Source organism: Mycetomoellerius zeteki, unplaced genomic scaffold, assembly GCF_001594055.1.
Source record: "Mycetomoellerius zeteki isolate Tzet28-1 unplaced genomic scaffold, Tzet1.0 scaffold145, whole genome shotgun sequence".
NCBI classification, from domain to species: Eukaryota; Metazoa; Arthropoda; class Insecta; order Hymenoptera; family Formicidae; genus Mycetomoellerius; species Mycetomoellerius zeteki.
The window spans coordinates 1,075,607-1,098,045 of NW_017256393.1; the positions used below are offsets into that span (position 1 = coordinate 1,075,607).

The 22,439-nt window shown below is 34.5% G+C and overlaps 1 protein-coding gene and 1 long non-coding RNA gene across 2 annotated transcripts in view; one reads left to right on the forward strand and one right to left on the reverse strand.

Annotated features, from left to right (window-relative positions):
• Positions 1 to 3,274: 3,274 nt before the first annotated feature.
• Positions 3,275 to 22,439, forward strand: part of LOC108732092 (Matrix metalloproteinase 1) — a 25,975-nt gene continuing 6,810 nt past the window's right edge. Inside the window, 9 exon segments of the mRNA XM_018462728.1 lie at positions 3,275 to 4,129; positions 15,040 to 15,163; positions 17,228 to 17,335; positions 20,235 to 20,389; positions 20,522 to 20,824; positions 20,918 to 21,056; positions 21,154 to 21,290; positions 21,557 to 21,632; positions 21,635 to 21,861. Of these exon segments, the coding sequence (XP_018318230.1) occupies positions 4,001 to 4,129; positions 15,040 to 15,163; positions 17,228 to 17,335; positions 20,235 to 20,389; positions 20,522 to 20,824; positions 20,918 to 21,056; positions 21,154 to 21,290; positions 21,557 to 21,632; positions 21,635 to 21,861 (1,398 nt within the window). The 5' untranslated portion in view covers positions 3,275 to 4,000.
• LOC108732093 (uncharacterized) lies at positions 9,460 to 17,776 on the reverse strand. Its single transcript, XR_001937050.1, has 3 exons — positions 17,710 to 17,776; positions 11,403 to 11,410; positions 9,460 to 9,469 (listed from the first exon to the last, which is right to left on the reverse strand). It is a non-coding gene; the product is annotated as an uncharacterized lncRNA (long non-coding RNA).

A 22,439-nucleotide genomic window follows, 5' to 3' on the forward strand; every position in this document is an offset into this window, starting at 1 on the left:
TTAAACTTTGAATGTGATTCAAAAGAGATGATTCATTTCTCAGAATTAGTCGATTATCACAGTCGTAGAATTTTCATTACGCGAGCACGTCTGGTATACTTAAGGTTTTCAATGATAGTTCAAATGGTTTAAATAAATCTTTATAAAAGAGGAGTATTTTCTTGAGTGATTTTACGGTAGATGCCACTTTCGAGTGAATTTATTTCTCTACGAAGAATCGCGCGACGATGAATCACTCATAAACGTACAACGAATGAGTAGCATTCATCAGTGGTATACAGTGGTTAATTTCCGCAGCCTGTGGCTCTCGTATACATAATCTGTCCACATACTCTTCCTGTTCTTTGGAGAAATAAAAAACCTCATTACACATACATCTTATTATAGGATCGTTTTTTACACATTTTGTGTAAAAACACATCACGTGGACATTATCTCACAATCGGTTTCTGTAACGCAAAATAGTAACTTAATTTTTGATCTTGTTTTCTCTTTTCATTAATGTTACGTCATAATAAAAGTTGCAAAACATAAAGATAAAATATCGTGAATAATCAACAAATTGGTTATGAAATATCAATACAAAATCAATCAAGAATCAATCTTGAATCTCCATAAGATAAATAATTAATCTATGAAAATAGAAAAAAATATCATAAACTGATAAGAGTTATTCTTGACGAAACAAAAAAATGAATCTATAATTAATATATGTATGTAAATATCTATAGTTCTGTTTCTAATTACACTCGATGCAATCATTTTGCTAATTTTCGTGATTAGAAATAGAATAGGTTTGAATGCAACGCGCGACGATGACCTTGATCATGTGAATCCAAGTCGAGAAGAATGAATTTCGACCGAAAGGATTGAATGAAACGGCTAGATCGATAAACGATTAGGATTATAGCGCAGTGTACACCGTTTGACAAAAGAGAGAACGAGAAATCGAGAGAGAAATGAATGAGCACACCGGTGCGAGCAGAATATAATTTTTAGGCGCGGCCCATTTTTGAGATGCGATCGTCTCGAGCTGATGTCTTCGTCGACCCAGCCTCATTTCTTTTCTATTGAAAAGCGGTATATACTGCTGTGCTTTTATGCAGAGATTAACTACCTCATGGATACATAAAAATGCTTTTCATTTTTTATACATATACATATAACAAAATCATATATACAGTGTTCGGTAAAGACCAACAACGCTTAAGGGTAAATTCCCGAGATCATTTTGAGACGAAAATTCTAATACCAAAATGTCGAGGATATAATAATTTTTTTAATTATAAGCATTTAAAGTTGGCGAATCATATCGTCTAAGGTTCGCTTAGGCTGAATTTTCCGTTGTATCACATCTAAATGCTTACAATTAAAGCCTTGAAATTTTGGTATTAGAATTTTCGTCTCAGAGATTTACCTTAGCGTTGTTATGGTCTTTCCCGAATACCCTGTAACGTTCTCTTTCACTCGTTCACTTTCAAAGAAAATAAACGCGCGGATTCCCCCCAGAATGGAATCCCTCTTCAGACTGTTGAAACTTTAGTACTTTATTAAAGTCGAATTCAGGGAGTTTAAAATATGTCAATGGTTAGATCGAACGAATGAATTGATGCAAACGTACATTATAGATTCCAAACTCATGTGTCTTTCAATTTTTTATGGATTGTTATCACCCTTTAGTGCATAATGAAAGATATTAAAGATATCATGCACATAAAGACATATATTTTATTTTTTGCTAAGATAAAATGAAATTTTACTCATTTATTAATTTTTTAGAGCTTTCCTAACATGCGCATATTTTTTATTTCCAAATGAAATTCAAATAAAATTGTCGGAGTTTTGTTTGCGCGTCGAAAAGCATTTTCATGATAATCACGTTCGGGCAGAATGAAAAGAACAAAAAGTCTTTCGTTCGCGTAAGAAAAATTTGCGGAATTAGTAAAAGATTTTGAGGTGATGATTATAGATGAAATTCCGGAAGAAGAAACCAGAAAGTTTTAACTAAATAAATTAAATCGGAAGAAAGAATAGGAGGAAAAAAAAAGAATTATATCACTCTTTATTCATTGAGAGATGAAATGCAGAACGGCAGTAGTGCGTACCAAAAAAGTCTGATGCTTACTCATTCGTTCAATGTACTCAGCCATTTACATTCAAGTTTCGTCTTCACGAGACTCGCGTCTTTTCAGTTAATATACATAAATATCCTTTGTAATACCGGTGCAGACCTAACTAAAAGGGAAAGCATTTTGCTGTTACGATGTGTAAAGATGGACTATTCAATTGATAAATGGAGCATTTAAAAAAAAAGAACATGTAATTATGGCGAATATATAATATATATGGGCATCCTTTATCGGCTTCTATTATTTTGATGCAAAATCTTACTACGTATTAATTCACAAAAAAATTCTCTCTCGCGCATGCAATAAATATTTTAAAATATCGTAAATATCGCAACTGACAAAGTTAATATCTAAACAGATATGCTATTGAAAAATTACTTAACCTCACATGGGGGTTTATCTACATGTGAAATTTATGCATCAATCCCGGCTTGGGATCGAGTCTGCGGTCGTCGGCATCGTTAAAGAAATTCTTGGGAACGGAAAGAAGTCTAAAATCCGAATGAGTCACATGATTACCCACACAATCTCTTGAGATATAATTTCCTTCGTCCATGGAAAAGAGATATTTATATATATTATATATATTATTAACTACCGGAATATTACGTAGAGATATCGACTGCATTATTTACGTGAATCGTGAATTCCGTGTCCTCTCATAATTGAGAAAAGAGTAATAACGTTAATGTACTAATATATCTTACTATTTCACAAACATCGTTAAGAAAATTATACTTATCATAATTATCTAATCGAACATAGACTAAAAATAGATCATCAGGCAAAGGTAGCGCGTCGTGATTAATGCGAGTCAGAATCTATCTTGATTTTCAAAAGATGGAAAAAAATGCGATTGTAAGATGTTTTGAACGTCATATGATGAATAAGGGATGATTTCTCACGGGAGTGAATCCTTCGCGGTAAGAGGGTATATTATCAAGGGAAATTAAAACCTGAAACTTTGTCCTTTGCACTCAATTTGACTAACTATCGTGCACGCAAAAGCGGCAGCGCTGCAACATGTACCTGCACGTGTAGAAGCGTCGTGATGCGCGATTGGTGACCGTGGCCATCGCGGCTATGGTGGGAGATCTCGATAAAAGTCAGTAGCAGACTGATTACGAGTCAGAGTAGCGGTGGACTCCGGATAGAGCAGCACCGCGTACCCGCGCGTTTTTCATCGGCTCTCCTCTCCTTTAACGTGGATCATCAGTCCATGATCCATCCTTGTTCGTTTCAATTTTATTGATCTCTATTTCTCTCGTTTTATTTCTTCGTCATCCTTCGCTCCTCGATTTCGAGTTCATCGAAACGGACCATCTCTGCAAATCACGGAAGAGGGAGGTCTTTGTCGGACTGAAAATCGAACGAGGTGCATGTGAATACGCCGAGGAGTTACGTTCGGAGCAACAGCGAAAGAACCCCGGGGCGAACCATCAGGCGAAGAAAACACTACGAGATCGATAGTGTTGTGGCAACCACGTTAAAGACCACCACCCTGCCAAGTGGTACTCTATCGAGAACTACGGTGGAAACGGTTAATGTAGAGAGATCGTTTCTTTCGCGTGTAGTAGAATTAACGCGAGAAGTAACGTTGAGAGTCCGATAGCTCGTATATGCGACAATTTATCTAAACAAGAGGCTAATTGAAATCAAAAGTACCTATCATCATCTGACATCGTCCGACGTTGCGATTTTCGGGGTGTCTTCGAGAAGCACGTGTAACGTGTGTATTCAGTGTTTTTTAAGGGGTGTAAGGAAGAGGATACTGACTCTGTCTACGAGCGAGAAAGTCACGGTGATCAATTCCTTAGCGGAAATCCAGCTTAACAAAAGCACGAGTTGAATCGAAAACAGTCGTCGAAAATATGACGAGGTGGACCGAAATCGTTTTACAATGGCGAAGAACCAACATCTACCTGATTGCGTTCCTCGTTTTATACGCGAATACAGAAGCAGCACCGACTGATTTCGTCGTTAGCGATACCACTGCCGCGGTAAGAAAATTAAAATAATTATTTTTTCATACAGAAAAAGGAAAGATACATATATATATGGAAATCAAATCTAGTTTCCTCTATCGGTTCGCTGTTTATCGGCACAGATTATGTACATCACGCAGCAAGTTTGTCGCGCGATATTCAGAAAAAAAAAATGATTTAGAGCTGTGTAATCCCCATGATGCGTCACATATGAGTAATGCAAGATCGCATTGCGCGTATGTATTCGCGTTAGGACAGTGCAAGTGACACATTCTACGGAAAAACGTTTATCTTTGAATGCTGATATGCGATTACATCGGGTACCTCAAACTATTTTCGTAATGTATAATTTTTGCAACGTCCTCCTTTCGATACGCTACAACGCGACAAATCGAGTATTTCGTTTATCCATTGTCACGCCAAAAGTCCAGGACTATGCATTTATGCGTATTATGTAGCGAGTTTAAGACTTTAAATTACATATCCATATTTGGATAACAAACTTAATTATCTACTAGGTAAACGCACGATTGAAAAATCACTCTTTGTTATCTGGTGTTCTAGAACAAATAGAAACGTGGCACTTTGCCTTCACTTATTTTTATTCAACGATTGACTTTTGAGCGTGATTTTAAACTCAAGCAAAGATTCGACTTGAGCTTTTAATTAATTAAGTTTTTAAATGTATTCATGTACGTGGATATATATATATATATATGTCCACGTATATATATCCACGTATATATATCCACGTGTATAGTCGATAAGGAAAGCCAAGACCTCAACTTTTACAAGTAAAAGGATAACAATGTTCAATAATTCATATTAATTACTGCGCTACACGTCGTCGCAAGATACACTTGTTTACACGATCGCGTTAAAGTCATTTGTAATGCCAATAGTAATTGTGTTGGTGAGTATGTATGTTTAAGTAGAAAAACACATATATTGTCACGTGTGTCTGCAAAAATTATTTTGATCGTAAATGAAACTTGAGCTGAAACAAAAGCTTTGTATTATCTTTTTCAATATCTTCTATCGTTCCAAGGATCGTAAGATAATATGAGACCGGCAAAATTCATTTTTTCACTGATTATCTGTCAACCTGATGTTCCAGTTCTCTCTCGGCAAAGTGCCAAGTCATCAGTTCCCGCGTATATTTCTTTCGTTTTCTTCTCACTTGTTAAATTATACTAGGAAATTGTAAATAATGTATGTTCCTCAACACGGAAATACACTTATGCAAAGATCGCGTATATTGGCCTTTGTCGTTGGATTTACAGTCTGAACACGGACCTGCCGTCATCAGAATAATAACTATCGGATCATAGATATTCTCATCGTTGCTCGATCTAGTGATCGTTTGCTCTTTTATGTAGGTACGCTCTTTTTTAAACCAGCGATATCTATTTAGTATTCCTTCTTCCCGATTAAGCCGGATCGTAAAAAGATAGTTTTCGTTTTATATAGAAATTTCATTTACGATTTTAGTTAAAGTTGTAGCATCTTTGGTTTACATCTTCTGCAAGAAAATTATCGTTGCACAAAATATTCTGTCGATAAATCTAGCGAATGACACAGAATTTTCGATCGCAATCAAAAGGTTCGAGCTTGATACGACAAGGATTGCATTCAGCAGAAAAAGTTGCTTTGCAATTGTTGTAAGATTTTTTAATATGATTAGTTTATATATTTAGATCCAGTGAAGAACTAAAGGCAAGACCAATTATATTAAAGACTTGTACAACAGTAGTAAAGCTGTTTTTTCTGCTAAACGCAGCTAACGATATTTTTGTGAGCCAAACTATGTGATTTTCTGGTGGCGATGCATTGTTAAATCTATAATATTGTATAAATTTAATCTAATTTAAGTCGCCACTGCTTCTACTCCATATGTCGTTATTTTATATATACTAAAGTAATGATTCAATTTGAAATTATATAGTGTTAAATTTAACCATTATTTTGGTATAAAATAACAATATATCGAGGAGCAGTGGTGATTTAAATTAGATTAAATTTGACACTATAGATTTAACAGTGCACGGCGTTACGATAGTTTTCAACGCATGAACCGAAGAACGAAACAAAGATACAGCTCTTGTACAAGTTATTTTGTTCTCGAACACGGACGGATACATTAACAATTAGTGTCGAGCACACGTGGATGAGAAAGACAAAAAGTTAAGACATATGATTAGCGACGCCGTGCGTCCGACAAACTTACATAGGTATATCGATAGGACACGCGCTACTAATAGTCAATGTCATAGATAATAAAACTCGGACCTCCTTACAATTGAATAATCGGTTGAAATCGTTAGACAATAAACTTGGAAAGAAACGAGAGACTGACAAATAAAAAATCGCAAAGTAATGGAAAGTACTTACATCATCAAAACAATTGAGCGAAGAATCATCGGTCAAATTTAAGAGACAATAACAAGATATATGTAAATGTTGAAGATATTTTCAAATTAATAGTTTGTGTAAAATAACGCGCTAATACAATCATCATATGTTAGAGTGACTGTCTTATTATTTCTTGATGAAAAACCGCTATTCCTATTTCCGCGAACGCGTCCGTGTAGTTTACGTAACTCGACACGTGGAATCCACACGTGCGATGTGTGTTATGTAATACTACTAGCGTTTACTCTAAAAATTGTTCCCGCTACTGTATTATGCCTAACTGTTAATCTTAATTCATTTAAACATCCGTCATCTCTTAAACGTTCCATCGATGACACTACATGTCATACGAACGTCGAGTACGTCTCTGTATCGCGTTGTTCCGAGTTCTTCAAGCGTTTTTTTTTTTTTAATAGAATTTGTAATTCTAAAATTAACAACTGCACCGGTCTTTTTACGTATTAGCATCAATTGACATTGACGCGATGTTGAAACGTGAAACGTTGGCTTATCGATAAAAAATAAGAAAAATTCGCATTCGTGTCATTTGCACCGCGATGACTCATATGACGTATAGACTTCAATCACGCGTTACTTGCGAGCTGAACTATTTTACTTCCGTGTCTGTTGAATCAGCGATACTTAAGACCTTTTTTAATGAATCACACGTCTTCATTATTTACCAATTTTGCAGTGTACCTACAGATATATTATTCGAATTTTAAACTTTTTTCAAGCGTAAGTTTGACAGACACTGACATTAACCAATTCTAATCTCTTATATCAAGCAAGCTCGATCAGTCAATAATTATTTATAAAAGTTTACAGGAATAGCGAATAATATATTCTCTACAATATGAAAAACTTGTCAAATTACTCTACGACCGCACAAAACAGTTGCTTTTCTATCGATGCAGCGTGATGAAATAGCAAATAGATAAAATCACGAGGTGATAAGTGTCATGCGTTTCAATTATTATTATTATTTATATTTGATTCGATATTATTGTAACATTAATGATGAACACATCAATTTAATGAACACGTTTATTCTAAAAATGTGAGTGATTTTTTAAAATTTTGTAAAAATAATATAATCGATCACACATTTTTAAAAGTAATTTCTTACTTAAATTTTTTTTTTCCGAACTTACACCACTTTTATGGAGTATAAAGGCTACTGTGTACTATTACATACGGAAAAGCATATTGTACAAAGCAGCGGTGGATGGTCAGAGAATCAGCTTTTATATTCAAACAACGTTCGCACGAGAGAAGAAGACGTGGAATACCGATGGTATTCGCGTCGACAAAGACCTCTTCAAGGTCGGTGCGATACTCGATACTTTTTTATGCACTTCTTCCTTTTATTTTATAATCAATAAACTTGAAAATCTTACAATTGGACAGCATTTGGCAATTAAAGAAAAAATTGACTGCTTTTTGTCCAGAATCATATATTTGTAGAATTTATTTTATGATTATTATTGAATAAGCGCAATGCGAAAGTCATTGTAAAATTTTCGATTCAAAGATCTGAACAAGTTAAATAAGTAACAATTGTGTTTAAAGTATTATTGGGCCTTCATTCTCTATTGTGAAAATTACACGCATACGCCAAAAGAGACAAAACCACGCCTACGCTAACAATAAGTTAATCTTTTAAATTTATTATCTCTTTGTCCACCAGACTTATGCTGTTGCTTTAGACGGTTAGATATCGATCGTATAGCCAACGAATGGATATCTTATCTATACTATTCCAAGCTTATATGGAATAATAAGAGCTAACTCATAAAAATTAGGGATAATTTGAACAATTTAGAGAAATAAAAAACATATGTACAAATATATCACGAGAGACAAACATTACAAAAGTTAGGGTCGTGCATAATTTGTGTATTACAAGTTATTCATATTTCGCTGTTGAGAAACAAAGTAAATTTTTACTACAGGTCGTTATCTTTGACAACAAGATAAAATGACAAGATAAAATACCGCGTGTACACAAACTCGACTTACACAATTTAGACGCATTTCACACACACATTGGATACTATGAGCTTTAGGCACATTAAGTTGTATTTCCAATGAAACTGTGAAATGAAATTAGTAACCAAGCAACGATAATCTTCATGTAATATTATTGATAATATTGCAAAGAACAATGTTGAAAGTGAACAAATTAAATTGGTGCAATTGATATCATGAACATGATTTTAATTCCGGTACTTGGAAGAGACATTATGTTTCGTTGAGATAGAGTTGCTCGAGTTTTCATTAGCATAAAACACTTGGCCTTTGCAGTATCCTGCTATCTACTAATCGTACAAGTCGACGGTTGACCTAGATGATATAGCTTTACCTATTTTCGTAAGCATCAAGTAAATTTTTTAATTTTATTTTAAATAAAAGAAATAACGGAATAATAAATTAAATTCTAATAAATTAAATATTACTAAGATCATGAACTTGTTAGCTTTAACAGTATCTTTTAATATGTCAGATTAGATACCATTTAGAGAGATTAAACATTGTTGTAATCTCTGCTGCAGAAGACACTAGTCTGCACGATACGTGTGCAAGTAACACGAAATCTCAACGACTAAAAATTCAGGTCATGGAAACGAATATTGTGCTTTACGTACAACAAATGACGTATGACAAGTCGTTATTCCAAAAGAATTAGTAGGTATACGGAAGAAAAGATGTGGAAAATTTCTTCTTTCCCTGGCGGAAAAATTTTTACAAAAAATACATAGATTAATGAAAATTTTTACGAAAGAATCTTGTCTCAATCTATGTAGTTTTTCGTAAAAATTTTCATCAATCTATGTATTTTTTGTAAAAATTTTAAGATCTTGTCACAAGATCTTAGAAATTCTTAGTTCTTCATAGATATTCATAATGGAGTGGATTGTTTGTTTGAAAAATCAAGAAATCCTCCGCCCTCAAACAACGCCACTCACTCAACGTCCCTACGAATATCTACGAAAAATTAAAAATTTCTAAGATCTTGTCTCAATCTATGTAGTTTTTCTGTACTTTTTCGTAAACATTTTTTTTCGTCAGAGTCATATTCAATTACGTCATTGTAGCAATTGTTTTCAATGATAAACATATTGACATCCTTATAAAAATTTAATATACAATATATTGGACGATAATTTTTAATTACTTATTTAGAATATTAAAAAACACTATTGTTCAATGTTTTTAATACTTAATAAGTAATTTCCAGAATTAAATTGGCCAGTATTAAATTAGATTTTTGTAAGGGCCGGCAGTATCCAAATCTACAAGATCAATAGCGTGCTACTCTCCTTGGCGTATTAGATTCTACGCTTTCAAAAGAATATTATCGTGCATATCTACGTCATTCCTCGAACAATTCCTCGGATTCAAGGTAACCCGGATATAAAACATTTCGTGCCTAACGAGTTCCACTGTATAATTACGGTAGCAACGACATACAAGAATTACAAGTTTTGTGAACATGAGATTTCTATACGAAAAATGCATATAACGATAAAAAATTTCTCTATCATGCCAATTCGTTATGTTAATAATTCGTAGACAATAACGAGGATATTATAGATAAAATATTCTTACAGCATTCGGTGACGTAATTAAACGATATATATAATCGGTTTTTAAAAAGATTATAGATATGATATAACTAGAAAAGAATGAAAGAAAATAATGAATTCCTGCTAATCGATCGCAGACTATCCTTAAAGATATGACACTTTTACTCCGCTTCGAAAAAAATTTCTGCAATTTGTTTCTTACTTCAAAAGAGAAGAAAAAATTTCAAAATAAAATTAAACTTGACAAATAACTTTGCATGTAGGCGGTTCGTTCTTTGTAATGATACATGTCGTGAAGAGATCATCTATTCTGGACTCTTGGACTTGTCAGCGGACTATTCTGATGCGCGGTCATAAAATATAATTGTAACCAAGGTTTCAACCAATGCATTGTGCATCTTTCCGCACGTATATTTCCGGTTACACAAGGAACATCCGGATAATCATAGCGTGCATGTGCCTTCCGTGCTCAAAACCTATAATTGTGTTTTCCTTATGCTTAGTTACCACAAGCCGCTACAATTTATTCAAAATTCAATAAACAACATTTGAATATTTGCCAGTGTAAAGACGCACGTATCCATATACTCACTCATCTTTATATTTTGTATATCTTTAGAGTTCCGTGTATCTTGCAAAAGCGTGCATACATGCGTGTAAGTTCACGCATACATGCATACGCGCGCGCACATCATACATTAGCGACAATCATCTCGGTGTACTTCATCCACTCGCAATTAATTGAAGGCAATCCCCATTGTCAATGTCTGCCGATCGGTGATCAGCATCCACTAAGCAGACCTTGAATTTCAGCGATACTTCTACCGCGCTGCACACCGGCGACGACGGTGCAGTGCTGAGTCAAGTCATGATCGGGTACATGGAAAACCACTTGGCTGATTCAGTCGCGTAGGATAGCGCACACGTTGGATTCTACACATTTATATATATATATACATGTATGCAAAGAGAGAATATACACAAACATATATATTAATATGCAGAGAGAGGGGACGGAACCGTTCACGCATGACACACGCACGTGGGTACGGGCACACTCCACTTACGTTCATTCATAAAAATTTCAACCTTCGCGGAAGTTGACTCGTCTGGAATTACGAAATTTGTGACTGGTAGAGGCACTGATTCATCTCATTTACATTCGACCGGAAGGAAGCGTAATGGCCACAAAATTAAGTTAATATTTATCCTGGTGGAATACCACTCAGGCTTAGGAAAGTAAGTTCTTATCAACGAGATATAGCTCTGGAAATTCCATAAGTTACATTTCTCTCTCTCTCTCTCTCTCTCTCTCTCTCTCTCTCAATCTTCTCTTCGGTTAACCCTCTGTGATTGGAGTATCAGCCAGATTTTCTTCGTTTGTATTCTTTCTTTGAATTATTTTATTTTATTTTACTAGTATTATTTTTTTATATTCTCTTTAGTTTTCTCTCTATTATTTTATTATTTCTCAATATTTTCTTTCTATCTTTGTATATGTATAGAAGTATAAATATTCTTTATACAATGATGATCTTATTTTATGTTCGCGACATTATAAATTTGAAAGATTATTGCGTTTGAGAGGATATTATCCCAGAACGCAAAATGACGATTCATTCGTTCTCTTCTCTCTCTCTCTCTCTCTCTCTCTCTCTCTCTCTCTCTCACACACACACACACACACACACGCGCGCGCGCGCGCGCATGCACGTAATATGTCACTTTTTTCCGCTGCAAAATTTAATAACGAACTTTTATTAACGTAAAAAACATTGAAAAATTATACCGAGTTTGTGATATAATGACTACTGCATTTATAACACCACAAAAACAGTTATTATGATTATTAATTTCAAAGTATATGTTTACAAAAGTTGAATTTTTGTCATAAAGTATGAATCAACATTCCAAGGCTATGCTCGGAAACTTTGCACCGCTATCAAGGGATGCATCGGATTACTATTGCGAAAACATCCGAATGAATATACCCTTTATGCGTTTTCCTCTCTGCAAAGGCATGACTCACGTTGCAACTTCGCAATTACATTACAAATCACCTTTTGTTGCCGATCCAGTTTTTTTATAACAAAGTTCAATCGTTTCATTTTTAAATAATTTTTACTTCATTGTCACTCGAGATAAAGTGTCATAATTAATTAAAAGTTTTTGAAGTTATTGAAGTAAACGGCAAGTTATATTATCTTTCCTTAAGGGGATGCTGGAGTGATCAAATTATCACATTACAGTCGTATAAAAATCTTCGAATTGACTGAACGGGATAAAAAATCCTTTTACAGGATTAAAGTAGACGCAAAATTAGGAGATGGTGCAGTGGACCTTGTAATCGAAAAAAGTTAAAAAATTTTTTAACATTCTTTCGATTTTAGTATAAAATCCTTTAATCCTGTAAAAGGATTTTTTATTCCGTTCAGTCAATTCGAAGATTTTTATACGACTGTAATGTGATAATTTGGTCACTCCAGCATCCCCTTAAAGATTCTCCGCGCGTAATTCGGAGATAAAAGTTTATCCTCAATAATGCATGACGCGAATGACACAGAGTATACAAAGATAAACATGTAAATCTCCCGTCTTCCTTCGCATGGTTCAGCAATACGTGATATCCTGACGTTAATCGTGCAATTTAACCGATAGAATATTAATCAGAATATAAGTGTGCGTAAGTGTTGTTAAATAACAGTAAATTCCGTAGTCGTCAGTAGTTAGGTCAGTCTCCTCGGTCATTGCTGCTTGTCTAATCCGCCTAAATCTAGAAACATGAGATACTTTGGTAATTCTCGCGTGACTTACGTCGGACTCCTTTGCGCAATAGTAATTTGCGACGATTGTCAGATTCTTTGCTCGAGTGTTCTCGACATATAAATGTTCCCTTATATAAATACTACAGTTTTGAAGTTTTAACACAATCTCAAAAGTACAAATTCGATCAGAAGTAACACTAGGTGTTGGTCTGCGAATTCAAATTCTTTATTAAATAACAAATTAATTAGACGTTTTTTCGATCCCTCGCTTTTAGATTATCTTCAATAATTAATCAACAAAGGAAATGATAACGCCAATTTCCTTTGCTGATTCAATCTTTGGAGCCTTTTTTAATTTAAAATTTTTATTTATTGTTCAATAACTAACAAAAATAAAAATATATTTGAAATTACAAGGATTGGCATTTGTACTTTTGACATTCTCTGGTGCCTTTTATTATTCTTGTTTTAACAATCTCGTCTCGTTTTATTAAAATTTGACGTTACTCAAATTAACGAATAGAGGAGACGGTGGTATTATGGCACCCCAGTTACATTTTACACAATAACTTTGTTAATAATCAATATTTAAGTTTAAAATTTGATTTAACAATTACATTCGTTAAAATGTTGTTGAATCGATTCTGGACTCGAAGTTACGAAATATTTATTACTTAGGATACTATTAATAAAAATGTGGCGACATTGATAATGACTCGAAGAAAAAAATGAGTGGTAATGTGGCCTTTCATAAAAATAGCTTTAAAATATTAATTTTGTTTAGAAAACAGTATTTGGTTACAAAATTAACAAAAAAGTAAAAAATGAGTGGTAAAACATTTTAAAATATATACAGTCAAATAAAATGTTAAATAGCAAATAACACACTCAAAAATACATATATTCATGTGATAATACGCTCAAGTTTAAGAAAAATGAGGGGAAGTAGGTGTAATTAAATGCTAAAATGTAACCTCAGAAACGTTTTGAAATATTTGAAAGTAAAAATGCGTTGTAATAAGTGCTAGTTATTGAGTATTGGTAATATTAGCGTCATGGTGTAACGGCGAGCTACTAAATTAATAAATTCTATAAGTAATCATTAGGATTCGCTATATAATAGCGGAGATATTAAGGGAGGCCACAATATGTACACTGGCCATAATACCACCTTCTCCTCTATATATCCTCATGTATTTTTTTATGTTAAACATCTCGAATTTTTGTTATAAATGCACGTAGGAATTAAGAATACGCGTACTTTCGTGCAGTGACCCGAGGGTAAGAACAAAATCAATACGGTTCGGAGGTAACTCCGAAAGAATGCACGCGAAGGCAAATTGATTGGCCAACCCTCCACGCAACGGTACTCGTATTATCCTACTACATTAGGAACGATTGCTTGTCAAGATCGCCATTTTATGTGAATCTAGAACGCGCGAGAGGAACAGACAGCGCTTTCCGTGCCCGATATAAGGGATGAGTCATTCTTAAAGAGGTAATCTGCACTTCGAACATAACGTCATCCGAATTGGCTCTAATGATGATCTTCGGGTCGTATCATTCTTGCGACACGCGCTTCTTCTCGTGCGAGAAGAGCACGTCTTGTGTAATATCGGATATTTTATAGATCAGTATATTTTAAATGATAAAATAAAAATATGTCACATACAATTGCATTCGCACGTTGTCAAACGATAAGCGATGAGTGTATTGGTAAAAATCGAAGACTTGGACACAAAATTGTGTGACAGTGCAGAGACTTTTTTCACCTGTGCATAATTATAATTGAACGCAAACGATCGAAACAGGATCGACAGAAAATCACCCGAGGGCGGTGAATTTACACGCGGATATAAGAAAAAGTCTCCTATCTTTAGTTATTCACTTTCGTAGAACAAAGTAAAATAACGTCAATGTTATATTATGATACCAAACTTATAATAAAAGCTGATTCTTTTTGAAATGACACGAAACTTTCTGCCTGCAATTTTGTTTCACGGCACAGTAATCTATTTTCATTTCGAGTCAATAAGAAAATAACGATATACTTTGTTCGCCGGAGTATTGAGAAAAGTTGAATAATATCTACGTATAAGATGTATTGCATTAACAAACTCAAGAGAAATGCGTTAAAGAGCGTGTTTAAAAATTACAGAATTATCTAGCGCAATACGGATATTTGCCGCCGACAAATCCGGAAAATGGTGCTTTTTTAAGCGAGGATAAATTGATAGCAGCGATAGAAGAATTTCAAGCATTTGCTGGTCTTAATATAACAGGTATGTTAAATTTTATTTACTTCTCCAAATTTATTTTTAAATACATTGCATATATGTATATCTACGCGTGTATATCACATCATATGTACTAGGCAGATATACTTAGTAAACAAGAATGGATTGAAATGGATTCAGATTTTCAGAAATACACATTCACGAACGTTAAACTGAATCCTTTTCAATCTCAATGCATTTTTATTCATTTATAGAAATTGCATGAAGCACATTTTCTTGCCTTTCAATCTAAAAGAAATTTCAATTTTTTAAGTACATCGTAAATATTGCTCAATTCAAAATTCTGAATAGGAAAAAAAGTAGACAGTTTTTTAATCCAATTGAATCTAAAAAAAAAGTGAAAATGAACCATGAATGCTACTAAAATACGTATTCGGATAATTCAAATGGCTTAAAATTTCAATCCATTTTAATCCATTCTCGTTTATTGGGTATATTTAGACGTACTTGAGTTTTTATCTAATATCATCAAATTCTAACAAATAATGGTGATTCATGTGGAAAATTACGGAGAATCCGTTTAGCGCGTAATGCTGCACGCGTATGATTTAAAAAAAGGAAAAAGCAAAACATAAAATTTTATGTGTCTCTCCATTTTTTACGTACATAAAGAATAACACGTAAAATGTCAAACTGCTTGAGGAACGATAACAGCGGTCTCCCGTCGGTGCCTTCCCTGTCGATTTAAATCATTAATGATGATGAACAGTGATGATTCAGGATTCGATGAAACGCAACCGAACTCAACCTGACGCTTCAATCAATGAGTCATATTACTGCAGTGTCATATTAGTGTAATGATCCTGTCTTGCAAGCAATAATTTTGGAAAATAATACTTGTCATGAAAAATATCGAGATCTAGAAAATACGCAACAAGTTTTAAAATTGTAAAAAATTGTCTTGCAACCATGATTAATAATTACACGAACACTTTCTGATAGCGTCAAGTTGACGCAAATAAATAAATATAGGAACCATATAAAAAAGTTACTCGAAGAAGTAATTGAAAAGATAAACAAGCAAGTTTCGTCGGTCATTATAGTACTATATACGAGAGTCCATGAACAGGGCGAAACAGTAGAGTCCAGTGAAGTAATAGAATCCAATAAAATCCGAAGGTGAACGGAAGTGATCTAACTGTAAAATTGTAGGCCATCGGTGGCGGCATTATTCGAGATGAAGCGTGTTTATCGGCCATAATCCACGTCGTTAACGCATTTACAACTGCTGATGAACGTAAAGATCTCTCAAAAAGAAATGAAAATGTATACAGAAATCATATGACTTTCACTTAAACATTTTTATTATTTTTCGTCTAGCATTGTAACTCGTTCGGTCGTGTTCATTGCAACAAAATCTTTTTCATGATAAAGAAAAGAGAGAAAATTTAATAAACAATATTAAATTTGATAAAAAGTGTTTAAATTTATAGAAATTATCATATGAAAAGTGATAAAATTAAAATTTTCAGAATTATTTTTTTGCGATACAGAATATATCATGAAATTCTCGCAAGACTGGAAAAATAAAATTTTTATTGCATCGTTGCCGGTGTGCTCCGGCAACCTTTGCGCGCCGCAACGATGAATCTGTAAATGTCGAATCGCGTGACCGCGCTGGAAAGTAGTGGTAGCGTATGTACGAGTACTCCCGCATACTATGTACATTATGCATGCATGAGAAATTAATACATGCACAGAGTGCGAGAAGTATACACGCGTATACGCGTGCACGTAAAAGGGCACAGATGTACCTAACACGAGAATACACCCTCCGCTTCGCACCGACACTGTTAAACTATGCTCTAACAATCAATATACACGAAAATCGGAATACGTAATTATTTTTATCACGCGATTATACTTAAAAGATAAGAGGCAATAAAATGGCAGGGTATCGATTTTTGTGAAGACCATTTGCGTATCCTCGGTTTTACAATAAATAATTTTACAAGAATAAATATAAATTCATAAATTTCATAAATTTATCTCGATTTATCTCGAAAGAATAATTCATAAATTTATCTCGATATTTTTTGTTATATACAGGTGAATTAAATGAAGAGACTACTAAGCTTATGGCTACACCAAGATGCGGTGTTAAAGATAGAGTTGGACCAGCTGCCGATGGAAGATCGAAGAGATACGCTCTTCAAGGTAAGTAAAATAGTCGATGTATAAAATTTAATCGAAAATCGATAGATTTCATCACTCTGCGCGACTAATCGATAATTGACAAATTGAAGAAAATTTAATGCAATCGAGAGTATAAACGTAACCGCGAGACGTGACACAACTTTTTTTTTATCGATCGTGATCGATTATCTAATCGCGACGCGGACATTCCCTATCTCGAAACTCGAGAAAAGTCCATAAAATATAATGTCGTAAAATGGAAAGTTGGCTACGTTAACACATAGATCACATCAGCGATCCACGCGAAAATGTACTAATAATAGTCATCATAAAATAACAAAGGAACACATATGGGGTGTGTTTCATTTGACGCTCGCAACGCTCGCAAGTATTACTTATTTAACGTTTGATAAACAACAAGGATGAAATGATTCCATGAACGTTGTGAGCGTCAAGTGGAACGCACTCATAGTAATAGGTAAATATAGATTATTTAGTACATTGCAGCACCTTTTACGATGAATCACGCCATTTCAACTTCCCGTTCTCTCGTTACTACTTCGTGGTACAGTCAGCTTGATATAGAGTCACTCACCTTAAACGGGTCACGTGGATCTATATCGCGATAACAGTCTATCGGATGTACTAAATGCATTTTAAATCAGCTACATGAATTCGCTCGAATCAACTGTTGCATTTCGCATCCATCTTTGCAATTTAACGATAAAGCGACGTTTGATTAGTGAATCGACTAGATTCTCTTTTGATAAGAAGAACATCTTGTCAAATTTTGAAAACTTTGTATTTAAACATATATATATGTATAATGCGAGATTAGTATATTTCTTTTATTGTCAGATATATACAGGGTGATCTGAAATTCCTGCATTCGAAGTACAAAACATGATACTTTATGTTAAAAAAAATAATTTTTTCTTTTTGCAAAATTGCGTCTGACAAGTAATTTTTGCAGGAGAACAGGTTGAAGTTATATGAGTAAATGCAAAAATTATTTATCGAATGTAATTTTACTACAGGAAAAAGTTGTTTGTTTTAGCATAAAGTATCATGTCCTGTACTCCGAATGCGGGAATTTCGGATCTCATCCCGTATATATATTTATAATATATATAGGATACTGACATAGATTTTCTAAAGAAACATTCTCTTATTTCTCAGAAATTAATTGTTGCACTTTATTAATACTAACAAAAACATGACCTATTGAAATGATGTTTGATAAAAACCCTAAAGAAGTAAAAACTCTTTTATTTATAGCTTGTTTCTATATAAAATCATCTGAAAATTAATTCTACAAATATGAAAATAAAATTCTTACAATTTTTTTTGCAAATTACGTAGCATAAATAATAGTGATTATATTATTGATAATATTACATCATTTTACATGTTTATTTTCTTAAATCAGTTTTATTTATATTTTTTTCTTTCTATTTTTTTCATAATACGGTTTTAAATACAAAATCAAAGTGCAGTGTAAACTGGTACACCTGTCTGAGACAAACCATAAGTTAACTTAATCTTTATAGTATTGCGTTATAGTGTCAAATAATCTTATCGGAGCTGAAGACAATCGCGTATTTATGGGAAAATTTAAAAAAAAAAACTCTAGCGTTACATGTTTGCGTCTTGCAAAATAGCACAAAGTATGCATATAAATTAATAAAAACCGTTTTATATAAGTGAAAAGATTCTAGAAAATCTTATATGTATGTATATACATTCACTTGTAGCTATTTTTTATACACTTCTGTGAAAACAAAAAAATAGGAATACGTGGCATTACTGCTTACTGTGTGTCAGTTTTAGGGTTTATTCACTATTGTGCCAGGCGTTCATTTCTGCTTATCTTACGAAAAAATTAATTATTGCAAAATTGCAAACGGTATTGTAAAAACTGCTATATTATCTTACAGAAGACACTTTCTAGTGTTTATATTTTTGTATTTATGTTTCTAAAGTGTTTTTATTTTTGACTTTTGTTTACGAAATATTGTCCTGTGAAATATTTGAAAACAGAATGATATATCAATATCGGTGATCTTTCTCTGTATATTTATATTTACATTTATATACGATCGTCTCGCTAAAAAGTGCTCGATACTTGATTCGTTGATTCGTGTATAAATGTTCTAATCGTTTTGATCATGTCGTATTGAAAATAAAAAAAGACTCCCGACAAAGACATTCTTATGCACGACTATCGACGGAATAATAAAGCGATCGCAGCTTCACACGGGCTAACCGTGACTTTGAACCCAAGCACGTGCGTTTCATGTTTCAGTGAACTCTTGGTGCTAAGTTCGGCCATGCGTGCATCCTACGGAATGTCAGTCGCACACAGTCGAAATTTATCAGTGATAATCCAATATAACTGTGTGTTACATTCTTCTATTTTATTCTTTCATAGATCTCCGCAGAGATCTGACGAACAGATCGTTGCGTAAGAGTCATACGAGATGCGCGATATAATTGTAGTATACGCGCAACTGTTGCATAAATCGTAATTCTGTACCGTAATGAGCACGTAACACGCAAGCCGTGATTTTTATTCTTACGAGTAATAAACAATTTACGCACTGCGATACAATAACGACGTAACAGCTAATAAGGATATACTTAAAGCGGATTCACAACATCGGAACGATATATTGGAACATCACGCGTGTATCGTAAGCAATCGCAAGTGGATACCTACAGTATAGACTCGTGTGGTGGTGAATCGGTTGGTGCGTAACGGATGTGCATACGTTAATAACCGCGGAAAACGAATGAACAGTATTAACGTGTGTGTGCATGCGCGTGCGGATAAACGAGAATGCATCGCAATATTTTTAAACAAAGCAACTATTCTCTCGCGCTACTCCACGTGTCTCACGTACAAAATGCTTTACCGTAGGGTCCAGATGGCGTACGAAGAACCTAACGTACAAAATTAGCAAGTATCCAACTGGTCTCAACAAACAGGAAGTGGAAAAGGAAATAGCGAACGCGTTCGCTGTTTGGACGGGTGAAACTGATCTGACATTTACCCGCAAGGGAGGACACGAAAATGTAAGGCTCGTATACTCGAGATACATGTATGCTTATGTGACCAATTGACGCGGGTCGATTGTTAAAAATTAAAGAAATAAAAACATTATTATATAATATTAGTAAAATACTAAACAAGGGTGATTCGTTTAGGTTCACATCGAGATCAGATTCGAAGTAGGCGAGCACGGCGATGGTGATCCTTTCGATGGACCTGGTGGCACCTTGGCACACGCATACTTTCCCGTATACGGTGGTGATGCTCACTTCGACGACTCTGAACGATGGACCATCAGAAGCTACCGCGGTACCAATCTCTTTCAAGTCGCGGCTCATGAATTCGGGCACTCGCTTGGCTTAAGTCACAGTGATGTCAAGAGTGCCCTGATGGCACCTTTTTACCGCGGCTACGATCCACATTTTACTTTAGATCAAGACGATGTTAGCGCGATTCAGGTAACGTCCGAAAGACTGAAACTTTCTATTATCAGTTACATTCGTGATCCTGGATGTAGCGTGCCTCGAGTAGCTAATACTAAATCATTTCAGGCTCTATATGGCACGAAAACTAAATCGCCACGAGGATCGCGACCTGCGCCGCCTGCCGAAGAAGACCCTGAATTGTGTAAAGATCCAAAGATCGATGCAATGTTCAATACGAAAGACGGCGAGATAATTGCGTTCAAGGGTACGTATACTTCAGAGTTGTAATTTTCCATTAGTATTTGGATTGTGCCAAAGATGACAAAGCAAGAATACTGAAGCTATTACTATGAAACTTTCAGGAAAACATTACTGGAAATTAACAGACGACGGTGTGGCTAGCGGTTATCCTAGACGTATTAGTAGCACGTGGAAGGAGCTTCCATCAAATATAGACGCTGCATTTACATACAGGAATGGCAAAACTTACTTCTTCAAGGTAATCATTCACTTGAACAAATGAGCGAAATCCAAAATTGATTTGGTTCCTTTTACTCTATACTGTAGCTCTGTTTTTGTCCCTGCACTAGACTGCACTAGAACTTTCTTTCCCACTTTCGCCAAATATCAAGTATATTATATCTATTCCACTTTAAGTTCTAAAAGTGTACACTAGTCCATCTATAGAAAACAGACTTTATGTCGACGTTGATCAATATGCAGATTTCATTCACTATAATTGACACCGCAATTATTTTACTTTAGGGCACGCAATACTGGAGGTACATTAATACGACCATGGACGGTGACTACCCGAAGGAAATTAGCGATGGTTTTACTGGAATGCGGCTACCGTATGGACTGGAAACGGCAAAATTTACTTCTACAAGGGTACGAAATTCTGGCGCTTCGATCCATCGTCGAAGCCACCAGTGAGAAGTAACTATCCTAAACTCATTCAAAATTGGGAAGGCATACCGAATCACATCAACGCGGCAGTAACGTACAAGGGCTATACGTACTTCTTCCAAGATAACGCCTATTATCGATTCAACGACCGATTGTTCAAGGTAAGCATGGTTTTTAAATTAATTTTTTGTTCGTAGCAGCACTGCGTATAGCGATACGATTGGAAAATAACACCAGCGCAGTGGAGCTTATAACGTTATATAATAACACACGCGTTCTTGTTTTCTGTCTCGTGTTACGTCCCAAATTACGGAACATATCGTTACATATACTTTTTAAGTTCTTTGAAATGGAATCTCACTCTAAAGAGTAAAAATTGAGTTTTTGAAAAAGATTCAATTTTCAATCTTTAAAAGTGAGATTTCACTCTTCAGAGTGACATTCACTCCAAAGGTGATTCTACACGGTCAATAATACTGTTAGTATTAACAAATACTGATACAATATTACTCATGTGTATTGATGGATTGACGTAGATCTGTATTTTCTCGAGCATCAATATCGCTTTATTAGGATCCATGTCACAGTATATTACAGTGCAATAGATAATGTACGTAAAACTAAAGTAAAATGTATTGTCAATAATACTGATCGTGTAAAATTGTAAAAATACTAAAAATATTGATGCATACCGTCAGTATTACTGATTCAATATTACTGACCAGTATTATTGATCGTG